This window comes from Bubalus bubalis, chromosome 12, assembly GCF_019923935.1.
Source record: "Bubalus bubalis isolate 160015118507 breed Murrah chromosome 12, NDDB_SH_1, whole genome shotgun sequence".
NCBI lineage: Eukaryota > Metazoa > Chordata > Mammalia > Artiodactyla > Bovidae > Bubalus > Bubalus bubalis.
The window spans coordinates 70374900-70397604 of record NC_059168.1 but is presented as its reverse complement, the minus strand read 5'-3'; the positions used below and the strand labels follow the sequence as shown (position 1 = coordinate 70397604).

At 49.7% G+C, this 22705-nt stretch overlaps 1 protein-coding gene across 1 annotated transcript in view; it reads left to right on the top strand.

Moving 5' to 3' along the window:
• TOGARAM2 (TOG array regulator of axonemal microtubules 2) overlaps positions 1-22705 on the top strand; it is a 44336-nt gene that overhangs the window by 11107 nt on the left and 10524 nt on the right. Inside the window, 10 exon segments of the mRNA XM_006061066.4 lie at positions 4320-4470; positions 4698-4862; positions 6789-6942; positions 7808-7913; positions 8677-8912; positions 10776-10934; positions 16350-16467; positions 16880-16974; positions 18497-18689; positions 19563-19779. Coding sequence (XP_006061128.4) covers positions 4320-4470; positions 4698-4862; positions 6789-6942; positions 7808-7913; positions 8677-8912; positions 10776-10934; positions 16350-16467; positions 16880-16974; positions 18497-18689; positions 19563-19779 — 1594 coding nt within the window.

Sequence of the window (22705 nt, the reverse complement as noted above, 5' to 3'; positions counted from 1 at the left end):
CTCCAGTCCTTAAGGCTGGAACCTGTAGATGGGCTGGGGTGAAGGCTATGGCAGAAAAGAGAGGAAAGAAAGGAGGAGAAGGACAGAGGTGAGGGGGCCTAGGTGAAGGGGAGAGTACAGCAGGGACCCAAGGGGTGGGGCTGAGGGAGGAGGCGAGGACAGGAGGAGGTCACACATGGTTCAGAAGGAAGCAGGATGTGGGGAGATGGCAGAAGGGCTTAGGTGAACCAAACCAAGTAATCTGAACCAGCACCCAAGATAGCAACCTAGAGGCAGCTGACTCAGAGGCAGATCAGCCAAAGGCTGTGTTTCACAGGCTGACAAATACCTTGTACTTCTAAGGTGACCTTGATCCAGATGATTCATACAGATCCTAGTCTGGATGAATTTAGTGAAACTTGGGGAGTCATTGGGCTTCCTACATGACTCAGTGGTAAAAGAATCCATCTGCCAAGGCAGGAGTTGCAGGAGACCCTGGTTTGATCCCTGGGTCTGGAAGATCCCTTGAAGAAGGCAATGGCAACCCACTTCAGTATTCTTGCCTGGTGAGTCCCATGGACAGAGGAGCCTGGTGGGCTACACTCCATAGGATCACAAAGAGTCAGACAGGACAGAGCATGCATGCGTTCAGTTCAGTTCAGTCTCTCAGTCGTGTCCGACTCTTTTCGACCCCATGAACTGCAGCACGCCAGGCCTCCCTGTCCATTACCAACTCCTGGAGTTTACCCAAACTCATGTCCATTGACTTCCCTGGTGGCTCAGACAGTAAAGCGTCTGCCTACAATACGGGAGACCTGGGTTTGATCGCTGGGTGGGGAAGATCCTCTGGAGAAGGAAATGGCAACACACTCCAGTATTCATTCTTGCCTGGAAAATTCCATGGGAGGAGCCTGGTAGGCTATAGTCCTTTGGAGTCACAAAGAGTCAGACACGACTGAGCAACTTCACTTCACTTCACATGTCCATTGAGTTGGTGATGCCATCCAACCATCTCATCCTCTGTCGCCCCTTCTCCAACTGCCCTCAATCTTTCCTAGCATCAGGGTCTGTCCAATGAGTCAGCTCTTCACATCAGGTGGCCGAAGTATTGGAGTTTCAGTTTCAACATCAGTCCTTTCAACGAACACCCAGAACTGGCCTCCTTTAAGATGGACTGGTTGGATCTCCTTGCAGTCCAAGGGACTCTCAAGAGTCTTATCCAATACCACAGTTCAAAGGCATCAATTCTACGGCACTCAGCTTTCTTTATGGTCCAATTCTCATATCCATACATGACTACTGGAAAAACCATAGCCTTGACTAGACGGGCTTTTGTTGACAAAGTAATGTCTCTGCTTTTTAATATGCTATCTAGGTTGGTCATAACTTTCCTTCCAAGGAGTAAGCATCTTTTAATTCCATGGCTGCAATCATCATCTGCAGTGATTTTGGAGCCCCCAAAAATAAAGTCAGCCACTGTTTCCCCATCTATTTGCCATGAAATGATGGGGCCGGATGCCATGATCTTAGTTTTCTGAATGTTGAGCTTTAAGCCAACTTTTTCACTCTCCTCTTTCACTTTTATTAAGAGGCTCTTTAGTTCTTCGCTTTCTGCCATAAGGGTGGTGTCATCTGCATATCTGAGGTTATCGATATTTCTCCCAGCAATCTTGATTCCAGCTTGTGCTTCTTCTAGCCCAGCGTTTCTCATGATGTACTCTGCATAGAAATTAAATAGGCAGGGTGACAATATACAGCCTTGATGTACTCCTTTTCCTATTTGGAACCAGTCTGTTGTTCCATGTTCAGTTCTAACTGTTGCTTCCTGACCCGCATACAGGTTTCTCAAGAGGCAGGTCAGGTGGTCTGGTATTTCCATCTCTTTCAAAATTTTCCACAGTTTATTGTGATCCATACAGTCAAAGGCTTTGGCATAGTCAATAAAGCAGAAATAGATGTTTCTCTGGAACTGTCTTGCTTTTTCAATGATCCAACGGATGTTGGCAATTTGATCTCTGGTTCCTCTGCCTTTTCTAAATCCAGCTTGAACATCTGGAAGTTCAAGATTCATGTACTGTTGAAGCCTGGCTTGGAGAATTTTGAGCATTTCTGTGCTAGCATGTGAGATGAATGAAATTGTGTGATAGTTTGAGCATTCTTTGGCATTGCCTTTCTTTGGGATTGGAATGAAAACTGACCTTTTCCAGTCCTGTGGCCACTGCTGAGTTTTCAAATTTGCTGACATATTGAGTGCAGCACTTTCTCAGCATCATCTTTCAGGATTTGAAATAGCTCAACTGGAATTCTATCACCTCCACTAGCTTCCTAAGGCCCATTTGACTTCACATTCCAGGATGTCTGGCTCTAGGTGCGTGATCACACCATCGTGATTATCTGGATGCCTGCGTACATACATGCAGAGTCACTGTTATGGTCTTCCTTCGAAACAGACATATAAGAGTGCAATAAACGTATCTTGAAAGCCTGCTATGTGCATGTGCTGTGGGATCCAGTGATGCTGATAAGGTCCAGCTACCACATCCTCCCTCTCCAGCGGTGGTGACAGACCATGGGGCAAAGGAAATGATCAGGGCCATGAAATGATCTCATCCTCTACCCACATTAGCCACTCACTCCCATGGTCATACCGTAGACCTTGGCACTGCAAATAACATCTTCCCTGCCATCATCTCAACCTCAAGCAGCCCATTTGCTCACTTCCTTCTCCTAATGTTCCAGCTCAATCCATCTGACATCCCAACTCTAGCACTTGTCTTTCTCCTGCATCAACAATAATTTCCTTGAAACTGGATCATTCCCACCAGCGTCTTAGTTCTCTCTCATCTTAAGAAAACCAAACCAAAGCAAAAATTCTGCCTTGTCTCTTTACCAGTCCTCTCCTGAGTGTGGGCCAGTAGGCTTAGTCCCTTCAGCCCCACTGAAATCACCCGCATTGAGGCCCTGGTGGATCCACCTTCCCATGTGCAGCAGTCGCAATGCTCTTTCAGCTTGACCCATTGCCAGCTGCTGTGGCTCATCCTTGAATTCCCCACCAAGGAATGGAAATGAGAGCTGCTTCTTTCTTGCTTCTCGGACTACATCAGTTACATCCTTCCTGGTCCTTCTTTGCTGGCTCCTCCTTGTCTTCTTGACCTCTGTTTGATGGCACTCAGAACTCACACCTCTAGCATCTTGTCTATTTACACGACTGCTGTAACCTGATACCTGACCTATGCCATTAGGTACCACCTCTATGTAGAGGGCTCCCAAACCTCCCTCTCCAGCCCAGACCTTCCCCTGAACTCCAGGAGCTGTTAAATTATATGACTGCATTGATATAGCACTGATACTTAACATCTGCATTTAAGTTTCTGGTTATATTTCCAATTACCTTATCCAAGATTTTAACTGTTGAATTCTCACCCACCCCACCCCAAAACTTCCTTTTCCCAGTGTCCTCTCTGTGAATGGCAGTAAAAGGCAACTCCAGACTTCCAGCTGCTCTGACCCCAAATCAAAGGGCCATCCCTCCTGTCTCTCTCTTATCCCACACCTCATATATCAGCCAAAGCCATGGGCTCTACTTTTGAACTTGTCCAGAATCTGGTCATTCTATCATTTTTCCAGCTATCTTAGTTCAGGTCCTGCCACGTGGAAATTCTTGGTTCTATTTTTGCAACTTCTTGTGAATCTTTAATTTTGTCAAAATAAAAAGTTATAAAGAACAATACTTAGAGAATCCTCCCACCCAGCCAAAAAAAAGAAAAAAAAAAAAAAAAAAAGAGGGAATCAGATCATGTCATTCTTCTGTTCAGAACCTCTAGTGACTTGCTGTGTCCTCCAGAGAAGCCCAAGTCCCCACCACGGACCACCAGGCCCAGTGTGCTGTGGCTCCTGCCCCACGCCCACCACTCCTGACCTGTGTCCTGCCTCGCCTCTGACTCTGGGCGCACCAACCAGTGTCCTCCTCGGGGCTCACAGCCACACCCAGCAGCCCCCAGACTCAGGGTCTGCTCCTCACTTTGTTTCAGTCTCTGCTTCAATTTCACCGCCTTGAGATCTCCCTACCTGAAACAAACCCCATCACCCTGTGTCCCTTACTTTCCTTCCCGTGCATGGTTGCCTGACATCAGAGGCTGGTCTCTTTGCTGCCATCTCACCACTCCACACAGTTCTTTGGGAGCAAGGTGCCGATAGCTGTTCTGAGTTTTTGATCGTTTTCAGAACAGCTATCAGCACCCAGGAGCCACTCATGTTCCTGATGACTGAATGAATGAAGAAGGTATAGAAAGCACAATTGGGTCCTCAAGGTGATGGAGTTTGCTTTGACCTTGTGCCAGATTCAGGTCACCATTGCCAGGTCTGCCCAAGATAAGATGAGGCTGAAGCAGATGAAGGAGACGGAGTTATTCCGCGGGGCAAAGGAGCCAGAGAGGGACAGAGAGCTCACTTCCCAGAGCCTGGGCTCCCGGAGGACCTTGATGAAGGAAGGTACTGGGTGTTTGGGGAAGTCACCTTCAGGCTGGGGACACTTCTTCACCAACACCTGGGCTAAAAACAGAACATTTCCACATTTCCCATCCACACAGTCTCCATCCTGAGACTGGACAGGGAGTCACTTTTGCTCTCTTGTAGTTCACCGATGGGCCCATTTCCAAAGCGGGGCTCTGGGGCCAGGCAGGACCGGCTCTGTCCAGGGACTTTCTCTGCCTCCGCAGGCCTCCTTCCCCTCCGGGGCAGCGGGACCCTGTCTGTGCCCAGTGGGCTGAGCAGCCCCCACAGGAACAACCTCGGCGTCATCCTGAGGAAGCGGGCCAGCCGGGCCTCATTGCCCAGCATCCCCATCAGCAAGAAGACACCCAGCTTTGCCCGCCATGCTTCAGGTGGGGCCCAGACCAACTCGTGGGGGGCACATATCCATCTCTCGGTATGCTGTCTTAGATGCTTAGGGGCATGGCAAGGGTGACCTCTGCTGCTCCGCTTCTGCTTGTTGCCCTTGTTAGAGCAGGGGACAGCCTGGGGTTGCCAGAGAGAGGAACAGTAGTGTGTCTATGGGCCAGCCCTGTTGTAAAGGGAATTGTGGATGGCTGGACAGGTGTGCCCAACCTGTGTAACATGTCCTAGAGGACCCACCAGAGCACCAGGATCATAGATGCTAATAACAGCCTCTGTGGAAATATCTGGAAACACCCGGAAGAGGAGAAAAGGCTTCTGGGAAAATCTTGGGCCTGTTGCCTCATAAAATGTCAGGGCTGGACAGGGCTGGTTACAGACTGGGATGCTAGGACCTGAAGGTTCTTTGGGACACTCAGGAAGGTGCCAAGGGACAAGGGGAGGCCCTGTCCCCATTCTACCAAAGGAGGGTTTATTTTGCCTCCCCTTTTGGCATATTAGGTCTCTATGTGGGATTTCATTTGAAAAGATTTTGCTACAAAAGAACATTTGAAAATAACCAACTTGGTTCAGAGTTTCTTTAAGTATAGGATATTGTAAGACATTGGTGGGAGAATAGAGCATCATTTAGGTGCTAGAAATAATACCAGCTCACCTTTCTACTTCATTCTCTTTCTATTCTTTTGATACGATCGAGTAGAAAGTCTTAATCTGGTGCTAATTTTTAACACCTTACTAAGACTTTCGAGTTTCCTTTCTAAACAAAGAGATCTTCTTCCTGGCTATAAACATCAGAATGTGACTGCCACTTTGTAGAGAAAGTTTATAATATTCTTTTACTCTGACTGTAAATATTTATCACACACTATGACAAATAATCATTTACCATTATGGCAGTGATATAAATTTCCCTTAAATAAACTTATTTAAGGGTTGCCATTTCTTTCTCCAGCAGCAGCAGCAGGGTTTGAAAAGTGAGTTGAAGGAAAATACCCAATAAATAAGGGTACAATTACTTAAGAGATATGACCAAAAAAACCCCAAACCCATGGAAGTGGTAACTGAATGGTTGGTACTTGGGAAACATTGATCTTTCTAATCTAAGCTACTTCCTTTATAGACAACAGACTGAGACCTAGAGACTCAAAGTCACCCAAGGTCACCCAAGATCATGCAAGCTGATGGTGGCCCATAGGGACTTAGACTTTTTCTGATGACTCTTGATCCATTGGCAAAGCTGAGAAGAGAATCCAAGAATGAATGAGGTCTTTGTGTCTTGGCTTTAAGGAGAGTACTACCCCTCAGCTCATTCTTGCTTTGGACCTCCTGGGTACAGCATTGTGAAAGCCACATAAAGATGAACCTCTGCAGAGAACTAGGCGGGAAGTGAGAGATCTGGATTCCAGTCCTGGCTCTGTTAATGAAGGAGCTGAGGGACTGTCGGGAGGTCCCTGGCTTCACCAGAGGATGGAGAATTGGGGAGGAGGAGGAGGAGGAGGAGGAGGAGGAGAAGTTGTAACACAGGCTGCTGGGTGGAGACAAGGTTAGAGCCAGTCATTCCTTGATAGAATTGCTGGCCTCACCTCCAGCCACAGACACGGCAGGATTGGGGACGAACTACCAGATGGGTGGGCTTGGTCACGTGACATTAAGCAGCCTATGACAGGCCAGTGTGTTTATCATAATCAGGTTAGCAATGGTAGGGATAAAAACGGTCAATGAGAGGTTGGAGTTGGTGGTCTCCATGGTTCCCCAGGGAGTGCAGCCCAGGCCCTGGCTTCTAGCCCTCATGAGTCCATTCAGCCTGCAGACCCCCCGCCCCGTCTTCCCTTTCTCAGTAAGGTGGCTTCAGTGTCGTGCTGTGGAGGCCTCAGGTCTTCTGGGTGAAGCCCTCTGCTCCTCTCCTTTTCTTACAGCTCAGTCCTTACCCGCGGTGCTCACTTTGGGATCTCCTGAGTGGGAAGAAGAGGAGGAGGAGATGGATCTTCGAGCTTTCAGGGAGTTGAGGCCTTTCTCGAACCCTGAGCTGGGGCTGGTGGATGCCCTGCAGTGCCTGGAGAGCAGTGACTGGTGAGGAAATGGCCTGTGTGCCCTGTGATGGGGTGGGGTGGGGCTGCATAGGAGCTCCTGCCCCGTGCCTCTCCCCCACTGCAGACCCTGGTCCCGCAGAGTGGTGGGGGAAGTGCGTGTGAGTCCCACGGCCAGTGTCTGTCCCGGGCTGCCAACAGTCCTGTGCGCGGCTCTGTGGTGCCCCAGAGCCAGGCCTAGAAAGTACAATCTGACTCTGCAACGCTTCCATGGGGACCTGAGGAAGGTCAGAGTCCTTCCTTTCTCTAAGTCAAGTTCATCCCGCTCCGGTGTTCCTCCCGCACACAGTCTTGTGTGCTGTGTGCTAAGTCGCTTCAGTCATGTTTGACTCTGTGCGACCCTATGGACTGTAGCCCGCCAAGCTCCTCTGTTCATGGGATTCTCCAGGCAAGAATACTAGAGTGGGTTGCCATGCCCTTCTCCAAGGGACCTTTCCAACCCAGGGAACGAACCCGGATCTCTTATGTCTCCTGAACTGGCAGGCGGGTTCTTTACCACTAGGGCCACCAGTCTTGGTCGTGAGCAAAGTGATGACTTGAGGTCCCATTTACGGAAAGGCCTCCTTCAGTCCTCATGTTAAGAGCCTTCTCTTGCAGGCGCAGGCTCTGTGGGTGGCCTAGGCCTGGGTTGTGGGGGTGGGCCTCCATCCTGGGTTGGGGTGGGTCATGGACCCCATAAAATGGCCTGTATTGGGCTGTTGGCCTTTCAGCCTGGCTGTGACACCAGGACATTGCCGCTGATGCCATCAGATCCCTCCCCGCTGCGGCGGGGCTGGTGGCCTTGTGGGCGCCCTGTGTAGAGTGCCCTCCCCCAGTCACCTGTGACAGGGCCTGGACTTGCTTCTCAGGCAGATGAAGGAGAGGGGCCTGGTGGGCATCCAGCGCCTGGCAGCCTGTCACTCGGAGGTCCTCACCGGCAGGCTACATGATGTGTCCTTGGCCGTGACCGGGGAGGTAAGGGCTCCCGTGTCCTGTGTACCCTGCTTGACCCCCAGCCAGTCCCCCTTCCCTGGTGCTACTGCCATTGCTGGTCACACAGCAGCTGCAGAGGGGCCCGTGGCTCCCAGGGCATCCCTGCTTATTTCTCTGCTCTCAGCCACTGAGGTGGGAGCTAGACACCCATTTCTTAGACTGGAAAATTGAGGCCCAGAGTTTCCTTATTTCTAATCTCTGGATAATGAGATCTGTTACAGCCCTGCATTGTCCTCTGTACTTAGAATACCTGAGGAGGGATGGAGTGTTCTGGGCTAGATCTCCAGCTTGTGGGCAGTTGTAACATTTCCTAAATCCTTTCTCCTGTGAGGCTACGGCTTGGTCTAGGCCGGGCCCAGATGGGCAATAAGATGTATCTTATCACAAGTGGAAGCAATGCCCCCTGTCCTTGAGAGTAGACTGTCCCCACTGGGAGGCCTTGTGAAGATCAAATTAAACATTAATTGTAGAGTGCTTTCAAGACTAAGTGTTGTACAAATTCCAGATGATAATGATAATAGGAGGATTGATAATTATGATGATAATAAAAGTAATGGTGTTTTTTTTTAAAATGAGACTGCTTTGCCCAGAGCTACTGCAGGGTTTCCATTTCCAGTCTGGCGAGGCCTAGGCCTGGGTGAGGGCGGGGCCACAGGAGGGCTGGTGCAGGGTTCCTCCTTCCTATGTGTTGGAGCCCTTGGCAGGGCCCAGCAGTCCTGCAGGTCCCTGCCCATCTCTCTCCAAGGTCACCAACCTCCGCTCCAAGGTGTCCCGCCTGGCCATCGGCACCCTGGGAGACCTCTTCCGGGCCTTGAAGAAGAACATGGACCAGGAGGCCGAGGAGATCACCCGCTGTCTGCTCCAGAAGATGGCAAACACCAGCGGGTTCATCCAAAGGGCGGCCAATCGGTCCCTGGGGGCCATGGTGGAGCACGTGACCCCCGCCCGCTCCCTGGTGGCCCTCACCTCCGTGGGCATCTAGTACGTGGGGACCTGAGGAAGGGCAGTCTGGGGAGGTGAGGCAAAGGGGAGAGGCACTGGGTAGGGGCAGAGCAGGGAGATGGCACAGGTGCCTCAAGCATTTCCCTTGGAGAGAAAGACCCCTGCTCCCCCGTGGGCCTCTCTCCCGCCTCTCCTGGGCCAGGCTGGGGATAATGAGGGCAGCTTGTAGCTGTCCCAGGCCCCAGCTGGGAAGGGATGGGTGCTACTCTCTGCTCAACACTGGGGAGCTCAAAGTGGCCGTGGTACTGTCCCCAGAGATGGGGCGGCAGAGGCAGCCTTCGGCCCGGGTCTCACTCTGCCCAGGGGAGGGATGCTTCTTTCTGATGAAATCTGGGCCGTGAGGAGAGCAAGGCACAAAATCTGCTCTAGCTGGCCCCACTTGGCCTTCTGGCGAGGAGGAGGGGACAGGCTGCTATTGGAGCCCTTCTGCAGCCAGATCTGCTTTCTCTTTACAAAAACCAACACCAACAGCAAAACCAGAAGCATTCCCCCAAGCCCTTTCTCCCACAGGGTGACACAGCTCTCAGCCCCAACAAGACAGTCACTGACCGTTATCCCGGGTGGCCTATTGGGTAGAACCCAGGGTGGGCTGTCACAGCTAGAAGGCCTTTGCCCACAGACTCCTGAACCACATTACCTAAGTTCACAGCCTGGATTGTTACTAAACTTCCCCCAAGCTTCTGTTTCCTCATCTGTAAAAGGAGACCAGGGATAATAATAAAATTGTTGGGAAGAGTACAGGAATTGATTCATGAAAGAGGAGTTAGGGACGCGCCTGTCTCACCTGACATTGATTGAATGCTGATTGTGGCTGTTTTTAACTAGGGAGTAATCAATTGTATTTTTTTTCTGGATTCCTCCCCATGCCTCTGCTTCCTCACCTGCAAGATGATGACAAAAGTAGCTTGTGGAGTTGAGGAGACCCTGGTTCAAAGGTGTCTAGTGCAGAGCCTGGCAGGGAGGGTGTGATCATGGTAAACTGAGACAATTGATTCTTGTCAGGAAGAACCAGGGGAGCCTGGAACAGGGCTGTGCGTTGGAATTCCCTAGGATATTGCTAAAGTGCAGATTCTGACTTGTATGCTAATGCGCTGGTCCCTGGACCACACTGAGTAGGGAAGCCTTCCTTTGTGTTCTACTGGAATGGTCCCCAGTGGGGAGGAAGGGGCCAGTGTCACCTAATGCAATGGACTGTGGACACATTGAATGCACATTGAATGAAGTGAAAAAGACAGAGGTGACATCCCGATGGGTTCCTCCTGTAAGATTTCAGGTTCCCCTAGAAATCACCCATCGATCTCCTATCCCACCTCCTGTCTCAATTCAGCTCAATGAACACGCAGTAAATGCCCACGAAGTGCTGAAGGGTCACCATGCCAGAGGGGAACAGGGGATTCAATTGAGAGGGAGACTTGGTGTCTGATCCCTGGGAACCATGGGGTACCCCTGTATTTACCAGGGGACAAAGGACAGTGCCCTTCCCCCCCCGAAAGTACTAGTTTTGTCTGGGGGCTCAGAAGGCAGAGGTAGGGTATCCTAGGTAGAGAAAAGGTGAGAAGTGAATTTAGGCAAAGGCAGCACATGAGCTCAGGAAGGCACAGGGATGGTGGGCACATGGTGGGCCTGGGGATGTCACGTGGCTTCAGTTCCATTGTCAGGAAGGGACTGCTCTTCCTTGAAGATTCCCCTGAGCCCTGGAGGGACAAAATTGGGAGCCCACTGTGGCATGAAACATGGAGGCACAACTGTAGGTCCATGTGTGTGTCTGGGGGTGCCCCCACTACCCCCACCCAAACCCCATTCCTTGGCTGAGCCCTTGCCCGTGACTGTGTTTCCTTTCAGCCACCGAAACCCCTTAGTCCGGAAGTGCACTGCCGAGCACCTGTCGGTCGTCCTGGAGCAGATAGGCGCCGAGAAGCTCCTCTCAGGCACCAGAGACAGCACAGACATGCTGGTGCACAACCTGGTGAGACTGGCCCAGGACTCCAACCAGGACACCAGGTAATGCAGGGCCCGGGGGACGGCTGACCTGGCCAGCCCAGGGCAGACAAGGCAGTCAGCCACCCCGAGGGTCTTGCTCATGCAGCTCAGCTTCCCCAGGGCCACGGGGAGGGACAGTGATGGACAAAGTTGTGTCCTTTCCTTACAGCTGTCATCCCACCTCTCCACACCACCACAGCCAGAGCCAGGCCCGCTCAGGGAATGGCCACTACCCTCTACCTCCAATCTCTCACCTTTAACTCCCTCTCTAGCCATTGCAACCCTACCATCTGCCTCCCATCCCTCACCTTTCACTCCCCCTCTAGCCATTGCAGTCTTTCTCTAGTTTCTGGCCCAGTACAGCTCCATTCCCTATAAAGCTATCCATTCATTCATTTTTTTCAAGAGATATGCGATGTGCATTCTGTTCATTACTATGAGCACAGATATGAACAGGAAAAATTAAACCCCCATTGTCTTGGATCTTACCTCCTAGTTGCATAATAAACAAGTAAATATTTATGACAATTTTAGACACAAATAAGGGGCAAAAAAAAACATAATGGAGAACTAGGTAGGGACTACTTTAGGTTGAGAGTCAAGGGATATCTCGCTAAAGACTGACATTTGAGTTGAGAACTGATTGGCTAGCAGGGCCCAGCTCTTTGAGGATTTGGGGTGCAAGAGTCCCAGCAAAGTCAGGTGGTACATCCCCTGGGATGGGCTAAGTTGGGTGTTGAATGATGAGAAGGCGAGGCTTCGTGGAGCACAGTGAACGAGGGGAGTGGTGGGCAGTGGTGGGGAGGAGGCAAGGCCAGGCTGGGGAGGGCCTCATGGGTCAGGGGTTGGGGTTTTGGTAGGAGTCTTTAAAAGCTGGAGTTGGGGTCACTTAACATACTTCTCAGTTCGTGACATGTTATGTCTGAAGCCCCCACCACTCCTGGTTCAGCTCCAGAGGACACGTCCACACTGTTCTGTGTTGTGTCCCAGGTGGTGCACTCACATGGGCTGTCCCAGGGTGTACCTGGGAAGGCGGCATTGCACGCATGCACCCTCCCCATGCACTCCCACAGGACTGGGCCTCAGGATTGCAACCCCATAGACTGCAGCCCTCCAGGCTCCTCTGTCCATGGAATTCTCCAGGCAAGAATACTGGAGTGAGTTGCCCTTCCCTTCTCCAGGGACTCTTCCTAACCCAGGGATTGAACCCGGGTCTCCTACATGGCAGACAGATTCTTTACTGTCTGAGCTACCAGGGAGGCCCCTCCTCCTCTGCGCCTGAGGTGCCTACATCCTCACAAGCTTGCAATTTCTCGATTTCACATTTTTACCCATCTAGTGGATAGAAGTGCTAGCTCACTACTGCTTCTTTCCTTCCTCCCTGATTGCTAATGCATTTGGGTGCTTTTTGATATCTTTGCTAGTCTTTTAATTTTTTTGAAAAAAGTCTCTCTGACCACTGGAGGATTGAGAGTTGGGAGAGGAGCCAGGATGCAGGTGGGATGCTGGGTGGATGGCTACCCCAGAATCTGGGCAAGTCATGTTGGAGGCTGCAGGAGGGGGAGGGGGTGGATTGGGGTGTATTATGAAGGCAGAGCTGATCGCAGGTTGGTGGTGAGGATTTCAAAGAGGAATCAGAGATGACACTTAGGTTTTCAGATGAACTGTGGGGTGACTGAAAGGGCCATCTACTGAAGGGAGGAATATTGTCAGGGAAGTATTGAATAGAAGGTTTGATTGGTTTGTTCTTCATCATGGGTGGGGGAAGGGACGTTAAGATCTAATACCTCTCCAGATCTAAACCCCTTGCCGACCTCTCTCTCACACTGGATGGCATTGACTGCGCTTCATTTTCTTTCTTTGAACCCTATGCTTCTGGTTTCCATGGCGCCACACTCCCTGGTTCTCCTCCTTCCTCTGTGTCTTTCTCCCCCATCTCCCTCCTCACCCGAATGCCCATGGCTTCAGGAGTGTCTTCAGTCCTCACCCCCGCCTTGCAGCTTTCTTTGAGCGGCACCGTTACTTCCTGTGGCTCCAGTCACAGTGAAACTCTGACACTGCCCTGTGTCTGCCTCCAGGCGGCTCCTTCTCTGAGCATCCGTCCATCTCTCTGATGCCTCCCCAGGACCCATCATTGGGATGTCCCACTGTCATCCTAAATGAATTCACTGCCTTCTCCTGAAGGCTGCTTCTCTGGCTGTGTTCCCTCTCTTATTAAAAGTCACTATTATTTACTGAGTCATCTAAGATTAAAAATGGGGAAGTTATACTTCATTTTTCCCTCCACATTTTAATATTTTAGAATCCTAGGCATCTCACAGTTGTTGTTGGCCAGGCAGCAATTAAGACTTTGGTTTTACTATCTACACAATTGCAAACTTGATGCTCGTTGCTCATCATATAAACCTTTGAATTACTGTCTGTGTTGTAGGAACTACATTATGAGACTTTGTTTGCTGGCTAGCCTTTTATATTTATTTTAAGAAGCCACTGTGGAGAATTGTTGAGTTTAATCATTGTTTAAAATGTCTTTAGAAATATTACACTGTTTTTGGCATTGAAATGAAGAGTTATTGTTTATGAGAAAAGGCATGGAAACAGAGTGTTGGGGCATAAATTCGATATTAATGCAAACATTCATCATTGAAGGAAAGACCCAGATTCCACAGTTTCTTACAAAGCAACCATTAGGTACTTTACCTGACCTAAGGAAGGAAGGCAGTCCCCACAAGAAGTGTTACCTCTGTTTCTGAGATAGCATGTAGAAGGATGGATGGCTTTCACATGTGGGGCCGTGTCACTGAAGGCAGTGGAAATTGCCCGTGTCTTCTTTTTCTGTTTTTCTTTTGGAAATAAATTAATTGTGCCTTTTTAAAATTAATAAAGTTTTAGATTGAGTGAATATGATAATTCTGGATGCTTCAGGCTCCACCTCCAATCAGCTGCCAAACCATTCAATTTCATCTTCTTTAGCATCTCTTGAATCTGATCATCCTTACTTAACCCCACCCTCCTGCCTATGTCAGGCCTTAACATCTCTTGCCTGGATTATTATAGTGGCCTCCTAATAGGTCTCCCGGACCCAGCCTGGTCCTGGAAGATCCATTCTCCACACTGCTGCCTGAGACATCTAAAAAAAAATTATTTATGTATTTATTTTTGGCTGTGCTGGGTCTTCGTTACTTTGTGTGGACTTTCTAGTTGTGAGGAGCGAGGCTTCCTCTTCGTTGTGATGTGCAGGCTTCTCACTGCAGTGGCTTCTCTTGTTGCGGGGCATGGGCTCTAGGCACATGGGCTTCAGTAGGGCAGCAGCACACAAGCTTAGCAGTTGCAGCTCTCAGGCCCTACAGCGCCGGCCCAGGAGTCGTGGTGCACCGGCTCAGTTGCCCTCGGCCTGTGGGATCTTCCTGGACCAGAGATCGAACCCGTGTCCCTGGCATTGGCAGGTGGTTTCCTTTCCTGGTTTCCTTTCCACCGCGCCACCAGGGAAGTCCTGAGACATTTCGATTTTAGTGCAAATCTGGTCATTCCTCAGCTTCAAGCCCAGTTCCTTCACATCTCCCTAAACTGGGTCTTACCTTCCTTCTTCTCTATCCTGTTCTCTTCCTGGGTCTGGTCTCTGCCTGCTATTCTCCAACCGCACTCTTGCAGATCCAGTAGACCATCTTATGGGGTCCCCCCCTTCCACCACTATTCATCAGGTAGAGCTGACCCCTCCCTTCTAGACTGCCCCACCACACCCTTTCTCAGACTTCTTTTTTTTTTTTCACTTTTTTTTAAAAATTTTATTTTATTTTTAAACTTTACATAATTGTATTAGTTTTGCCAAATATCAAAATGAATCCGCCACAGGTATACATGTGTTCCCCATCCTGAACCCTCCTCCCTCCTCCCTCCCGATTCCATCCCTCTGGGTCGTCCCAGTGCACCAGCCCCAAGCATCCAGTATCGTGCATCGAACCTGGACTGGCAACTCGTTTCATACATGATATTTTACATGTTTCAATGCCATTCTCCCAAATCTTCCCACCCTCTCCTTCTCTTACAGAGTCCATAAGACTGTTCTATACATCAGTGTCTCTTTTGCTGTCTCGTACACAGGGTTATTGTTACCATCTTTCTAAATTCCATATATATGCGTTAGTATACTGTATTGGTGTTTTTCTTTCTGGCTTACTTCACTCTGTATAATAGGCTCCAGTTTCATTCACCTCATTAGAACTGAGTCAAATGTATTCTTTTTAATGGCTGAGTAATACTCCATTGTGTATATGTACCATAGCTTTCTTATCCATTCGTCTGCTGATGGGCATCTAGGTTGCTTCCATGTCCTGGCTATTATAAACAGTGCTGCGATGAACATTGGGGTACACGTGTCTCTTTCCCTTCTGGTTTCCTCAGTGTGTATGGCCAGCAGTGGGATTGCTGGATCATAAGGCAGTTCTATTTCCAGTTTTTTAAGGAATCGCCACACTGTTCTCCATAGTGGCTGTACTAGTTTGCATTCCCACCAACAGTGTAAGAGGGTTCCCTTTTCTCCACACCCTCTCCAGCATTTATTGCTTGTATACTTTTGACTGGTGTGCAGCCATTCTGACTGGTGTGAAATGGTACCTCATAGTGGTTTTGATTTGCATTTCTCTGATAATGAGTGATGTTGAGCATCTTTTCATGTGTTTGTTAGCCATCTGTATGTCTTCTTTGGAGAAATGTGTATTTAGTTCTTTGGCCCATTGTTTGATTGGGTCATTTATTTTTCTGGAGTTGAGCTGTAGGAGTTGCTTGTATATTCTCGAGATTAGTTGTTTGTCAGTTGCTTCATTTGCTATTATCTTCTCCCATTCTGAAGGCTGTCTTTTCACCTTGCTAATAGTTTCCTTTGATGTGCAGAAGCTTTTAAGGTTAATTAGGTCCCATTTGTTTATTTTTGCTTTTATTTCCAATATTCTGGGAGGTGGGTCATAGAGGATCCTGCTGTGATGTATGTCAGAGAGTGTTTTGCCTATGTTCTCCTCTAGGAGTTTTATATTTTCTGGTTCTCAGACTTCTAAATGTCTCATGCTAGAAAAAAAGTTAATACACTTTGGTGTAGCCATCCAACAGAATATTACTTAGCCATTAAAAAGGATGACATGGGGAGATGATTAATGATAAAGTAAAAAAATCTGGGTAAAAGTTGTATATACATTCTGATATCAACTAAAAATATATATGTGTAGAAAATGACTATAATAAAATAATATAAAAATTTAATAGTGGTTTTCTCCTGGTAGTGGGATTATGGTCAGTGTTTATTCTGAGTTGGGATTATTGTCATAATAGAAAAAGTATTAAAAATTCTCTTACTATAATTATAAAAATTATGCAAAGCTGTAAAGCAAATTTATGTTGCATTCCTGTGGCTGTTGTTTCATCCTGATCTTTTTCCAATGGCAGGTTTTACGGCCGGAAGATGGTAAATATCTTGATGTCAAACACAAAGTTTGATGCATTTCTGAAGCAGTCCCTCCCATCCCATGACTTGCAGAAGGTCATGACAGCTATTAAACAGCGGGTGAGTTGGCAGGCGGTGAGGTGTGAGCTGGTCTGGGGTGGGCATCAGGGCTGAGCCTGGCAGCCTGCAACCCTCACTCGGGTCAAGGGGAGGGGTCATGCACTCTAGAGGCTTTCATTTTATCCATGATGCCTGATGGGTAGAATTTCCTTCCTGGTGCTCAAACCTGGTTCTGCCTCTCGCTGCCTGTGTCCCTTGTGCCTGCCTAGGTTTTCTTGCCTTCATCTTCTAAGTGGGGATCTTGACCCCTGGAAGGCTCCCCAGGGCCCTCCCAAGCTCTCCTGGGTGGAAGGGGTTATTCCTCTTGTTTCGGTCTAGACTGGAGCATCTGGCAGTTCCCCAGAGGGCCACCCCTTTCAGCTCATGTTGTGTGTGTGTGTGTGTGTGTGTGTGTGTGTGTGTATTTCTCAAGGGAATAGAAGATGGTGATGAACTTCCATCCGCCAAAGACCGCAAGGTGTCAAGAAGTCTGGTGGTGTATGAGAATGGGCTGCCTGACCAGGACGGGTACAGTAGCTCTTGTCTCCCTAGGGCTCCCCATCCAAGACTGCTGACCATGACATTCTGCTTGGCCTGGGGCCTGCAGTGGCCCTGGGTGGGGAGAGGGGTATGCATTTGGGCTGCAACTGAGCCCTACTTGGTCGGCAGGACTCATGGGTGAGTTTATGGGGAGGGTTTCCCTACCTACATCTCGGGGAGGGCAAATTGTGGGCTAGGGAGCATCTGCTGGTAGAGATGGGTTCCTGAAGTCTCAGCTGTGTAGCTGCTGTTTAAGGGGGATGGGGTCAGGCTCCATGTGAACTCAGGGTTTCTCCATCCACTTAGAGCACCTTTTGCCATCAGAGTGGCCATGCTGGAACTAATTTAGAGGCAGAGGTAGAGTCAAGGCAGGTGAGAAGAAATAGGCCCAGGGGTGAGAGAGTGGGCATCAGAAGGAGTTAGACACCCAACAGGAATCTGAAAGTTACTCCTGCACCTAAAACTAAACTCCTTCTGCGGGAGAACATCTGGACTCTTTAGCTGGACCCCTGGGGAAAGCCCCCTCCACATCTTCTAGATTAACTCCCTGCTCTCAGCCAGACCTCAGCTCCCCGGCCCTCCGAGTTCTCTCTTTCCTGTGCCTCTGCCTATGCTGTGTCATCTGCACCTGGAACGTGCCTATTTATTCTATAAGATGTGACCCCACTGTGACCTTCCCCCAGAAGCTCTCTCTGCCCCTCTGCCCCCATGTCCCCTAGGTGGACAGGTTGCCCCGGCCTTCAGTCCTTCACCTCCCATTGGTCCATGAGCTCCTTGGGCAAAGACCACACCTCTCATCTCATCGCTCACAGTGTCCAGCAGAGCTCTTGGCACACAGTTAGGCAAGGAGCCTGGGGTATAGGGATGACTGTCAGAATGGATGATGTTGTCCTCTGCTGGGTGGGACTCAGGTGTAGGGCAGAGCTCAGAGACCCAGGTGAGCACTGAGGGTGGGGGATAGGAGTTCTGTGTGAAGCAGCTCTCCTGTTGGCTGGAATAGACCAGGGGAATATGATGGGCCTGTGATGTTAAGACAAATGTTAAGACAACAGGGCTTCTTAACATTTCCCTTTTCCCAGAGGATATGAGCAGAGCCTAGACGACCAGGGGTCAGGATGCAGGCTCCTGGCAAGACCTTCCCCAACTCTTAGATTAAAGTGTGTCTGTTGTCCTTCCATGGATTTCCACCCTCACTCCAAGCTCCCTCACCCCATTCCTAACTTACCTTCTGAAAAGAGGAAGGAAAAAAAAAAAAAGCAAGAAGAAAGAGCTCTGCCCACTGATAAGAGGACAGAACCCTAGGCACCCAATTGGCACCCTCCTGAGGAAAAGGCACTTCGAGAGTTTCCAAGGCCTGTGACCCCAAGCAATGGGTGGAGGGGAGGCTCGAGTGGACTAAGCTGCAGGTCAAACTCTGGTTTCAGCCCCATCTGTCTTTGGGGGCTGTGCATGGCACACGATGTATGTTCATTCCCTGGGGCTGCCCAGGTCAGATGCTTGTTCCACGCAGGCTCTGCTCTAATGGCCCACGGCTGGTGGGGCTGCGCTCCTCCATGCGGGGTGGCTTGGAGATGGTGGAACAGCTACGGGAGCTGACGCGGCTGCTGGAGGCCAAGGAGTACCAGTCTCGGATGGAAGGTGTGGGGCAGCTCGTTGAGAATTGCAGGGCCAAGCCAGAGCTCATCACTGCCAACCTGGTCCAGGTGAGTGTCACCCCACACCTGTCCTGTCTTTCCCCCCAGTGGGTGCAACTTCAATCTGGAAAACTCGGGAGAGGGTTGGACATTGTGCCAGACCCTCCAGGGTAAAGGGAGCCTGACAAACACTTGCTTTTCAGTTTCCATGGTGACATAAGATTATCTGGAAGTGGCCAAGAGGACAAGTGCATTGCTTCCTGTTGGGCACCTTGGGACCACTCAGAGACGTGCTGGGCATTTTTCATCCTCCCAGCAGATTTATAGGGAGGGGGGTGGAGATGGAGGTTGCCATGGCTAAGGGCTGCCCCAACCCTGCTATGCACATGAGGTTTGGGGGTAGAACATGTAGTTGATCAGGCAACCGGGCCAGGATGGCTGGATGGGTGGGTTCAGAGAAAGCACAGGTTTCACAGTCTGGAAATGAGGGTAGATGCCTGCTTCTTCCTGGAGTGAGGCTGCTGACACTCAAGGCACATAGCAGAGTAGTTAAGATATAAGCTTGAAGTTTCTTACTAGCTGTGTGATCTGGGCAAATCATTTAACCTCTCTCAGTCTCAGGTTTTGTTTTGTATTTTAATGGTAAACTGAGGATGAGAACCTGTGCTTCATGGGTCATTAAGATTACTCTATGAGCGAGTGCAGAGTACCTAACAAGATGCTCTATGCCATTTGCTCCCAACGAGTACTCAGTATACAGTCCTTCCCCTCTTGTTGCCTCCCCCTTTGAGAGGTGAGCTCTTCATCACTGGGAATGCTCTGACATAGGCTGGATGGTCCCCAGCAGGGAGGAGGAATCCCTGCCGAGGGCAGCTGGTGGGGCTGTAGGACTCCTGCCCAGCCTGGGTTCCCATGGGCTCTTGGTTTCTGTTCCCTCAATAGGTCTTTGATGCTTTCACCCCAAGGCTTCAGGATTCCAACAAGAAGGTGAATCAGTGGGCGCTGGAGTCCCTCGCCAAGATGATCCCCCTCCTGAGAGAAAGCTTACAGCCCATGCTGCTCTCCATCATTATTGCTGTAGCAGACAACCTCAACTCCAAGAACGCAGGAATTTACGCGGCTGCGGCGACGGCGCTGGATGCAATGGTTGAGAGTCTAGGTGAGCCTACTCTGAGCCCCTGCTGGGCTCTGGTAGGTGGCTGGCTCCCTCCCTGGCCCCTCTGTTAAGCTTAGGATGGACATTTCCACCTTCCCTCCTTTGGAATCAGCAGAGCGGTGAAAAGGCATTGATTGGCTCTCAGGTCAAACACTGAACTGGCCGAAAAGTTCATTTGGGATTTTCTGTAACCCCATAAGTTTCATTTGGGGTCTTATGGAAAACCCCAAATTACCTTTATGGCCAACCCAATATTTCCTGAGGCTGCATAGGGCATGGGTGGGCAGCCCAGGGCTTCCCAGGTTCTTTATTGGTAGGCTTTTCCATGTCATGTCAATCTGGTAGAAGTGGAGACAACCTAGTCTTGCCTCCTCATGGTACACATGATGGAAATAACTCGCCCTGGGTCACATAGTGCCAAGCAAGTGAGCCACTGGGGCCCTGATGGAAAAACAGATCAGGATCACTGAGAAGGAGTTAGAAGAGCTGTCAAGTTTTTTTTAGTTGTAGAGATAGTAGTAGGGGATGTGGTCTGTATGGGAACCAGGCAGGATGCTGGTGAGACAGGAGGGCAAGCCTGTTGGAAAGGACAAAGGTGACCACTTTGACTGTCTGATATAGGAGTCAGGTTGGGATCCCTTTGCTTTTTGAGCATGGAATGAATGAGAATCGCCTTTGCAGTGATTTGGGGTGAGGAGTGGAGAGTGACAGTGGAGTGAGGGATTGGGGAAGAATGAAAAGAACAAAAAGGCAGAAGCCAAGGGAGAGACATGAGGAAAGACGGCAGCTCCTCTGTCCCTTATGAGCTTTGCAGGATCACATCTTGGTTCTGGAACATTAGGTGGAAATTTTGGTGCATCTATTTATTTTTTTTTTCAGACATTATACTGTTAATTTTTTTTTTTTTTTTTTTGAGTAAAGCCGATTAACCAGGCTTCCTAGGTAGTGCTAGTGGTAAAGAACCTGCCTGCCAGTGCAGGAGACATGAGACGTGGGTTCGATCCCTGGGTTGGGAAGATCCTCTGAAGGAGGGCATGGCAACCCACTCCAGTATTCTTGCCTGGAATCCATGGACAGAGGAGCCTGTCGGGCTGCAGAGTTGGACATGACTGAAATGACTTAGCACGCACGCATGCATAGCTGATTAGCAAGGTTGTGGTAGTTTCAGGTGAGCAGTGAAGGGATTCAGCCATACATACACGTGTATCCCTTCTCCCTCAAGCCTCCTTCCCATCCATGCTGGCACATAACACTGAGTAGAGTTCCCTGCGGTTATCCATTTTGTCGTTGGATATCCATTTTGAATACAGCAGTGTGTATATGACCTTCTGTTATCCATTCCTTTGCTAGATGATTAGATGGTCATATCTGGTGTATCTAGTACACAGACTGAAGTGCAAGTTCAAAACCTCAGGTATGTGAGAACGTAGAAAATGATAGACTCATGTCCAGACCAGTAGTCTTTCACAAACTAGTCTTGCCTTGATGTGAGGAAATGTTTCATCTGAGAACCACTGTTGGCTCTGTTGCCATATGTTCCAATGAGCACAGAGCCATGTCCTGCCTCTGGAATGCACAGAGCCTCCATCCCCATGGTGTGGCTGGAAACGCCGCCTGGCACACCCACCCCTCCTCCCCATCCCGCACCCTGGCCTGAGCCCAGCTCCCTGGGGCTGGGACACCAGCTGTGTCCTTGGCTGGAGCCTCCAGGAGAAGTTTCAGTTACAAATTAAAGGCCTGGTCAGGCCCTTCTCCGCCTCTCGAGATCATAAATATTGTCAATTTCCTCTCTTCATCTCAGAGGGAATTTATGATTTGCTGAGTTTGTTGCTGTAGAACAAACAAAATAAATCCAGCTCTAAATTACAGCTTGTTCTCTGCACTGCTCTGGGTAAGTGAGATTGCTGTTGCCAATAACCAAGGCTCTTGGTAAATCACCGTGGGCCCTAGATTTATTGGGAAAACCAGCACCAAGCAAAATAGGCTTTAGCTATTTGAAGAGGCTGAGCACCCTTGTCTGGGGAGAGGAGCTTTTAACTCTTCCCTGTCCAGGGATTTTAGTTTCCCCTTTTCTTCCATTTAGCTGGCCTCCCTGAGCACACTGGAGCACCTGAACTTTGAGCTACAGAATCTGATGTCTCACACAGTCACAAGGCTCATGTCTCCTCTACTTGGGGCCCTGCTGTACCTACCTGGGCTGGACACCCAGAAAAGGGAGCCTAGGGATGTTCTGCTTTCATGATCTGACCCACCTTGAGGCAGGTTGCAGCATCCAGGAAGATGTCTACGGTTCTCCTTTCCTCCTGGAACAGGGTCCCCTTGGGGATGGCTAATAATGCTCCCTCTGTCCATCAGCCGGAGGATTTGGTGCAAGGAGAATGGAGGCAGGGGAGGCGGCCCCATCCTCCTCTCTAATCTTTAGGTCGGTGCTAGGCTGGAATGGAATGGAGTTGGCTTCAAAGGGATGGATGGAGCCCACTGACCCCCTGGCACAAGGCTCCTGTGGCTCCCAAAGTGTCAAGCCTAGGGTCTTGGCTCCTGGTCATTTGAGCCATGCCCTTCCAGCCTAACCAGTAATGCTTGGTTTTGGAAGTGTTCTTAACTGTGAAGTAATGAACCTACTTCTCAATCCATGAAGGTCAGAACTGGTAGGATTCAGTTGCTAAGCTTTCCCAAAGAATAGTCCTCTTCTGCCTGGAATGGTCTAGGCCTGCCCTGCAGAGGAAATAATGGATGCAAGAAACAAAACTTCCCAGTGTCCCGGGGGACTGGGTGGTGGATGTAGAGACTGCGGCAGGTGTGACAGGAGAGGAGGGGCATACATCCTCTTTCCCGAATCACCCAGGCTGAGCCCGGCAGCGCTAGTTGACCGTTAGCCCCACAGACCCCTCCTGGTAGTGGCATGGGGTCCTTTGAGCAGAAGGAGCTT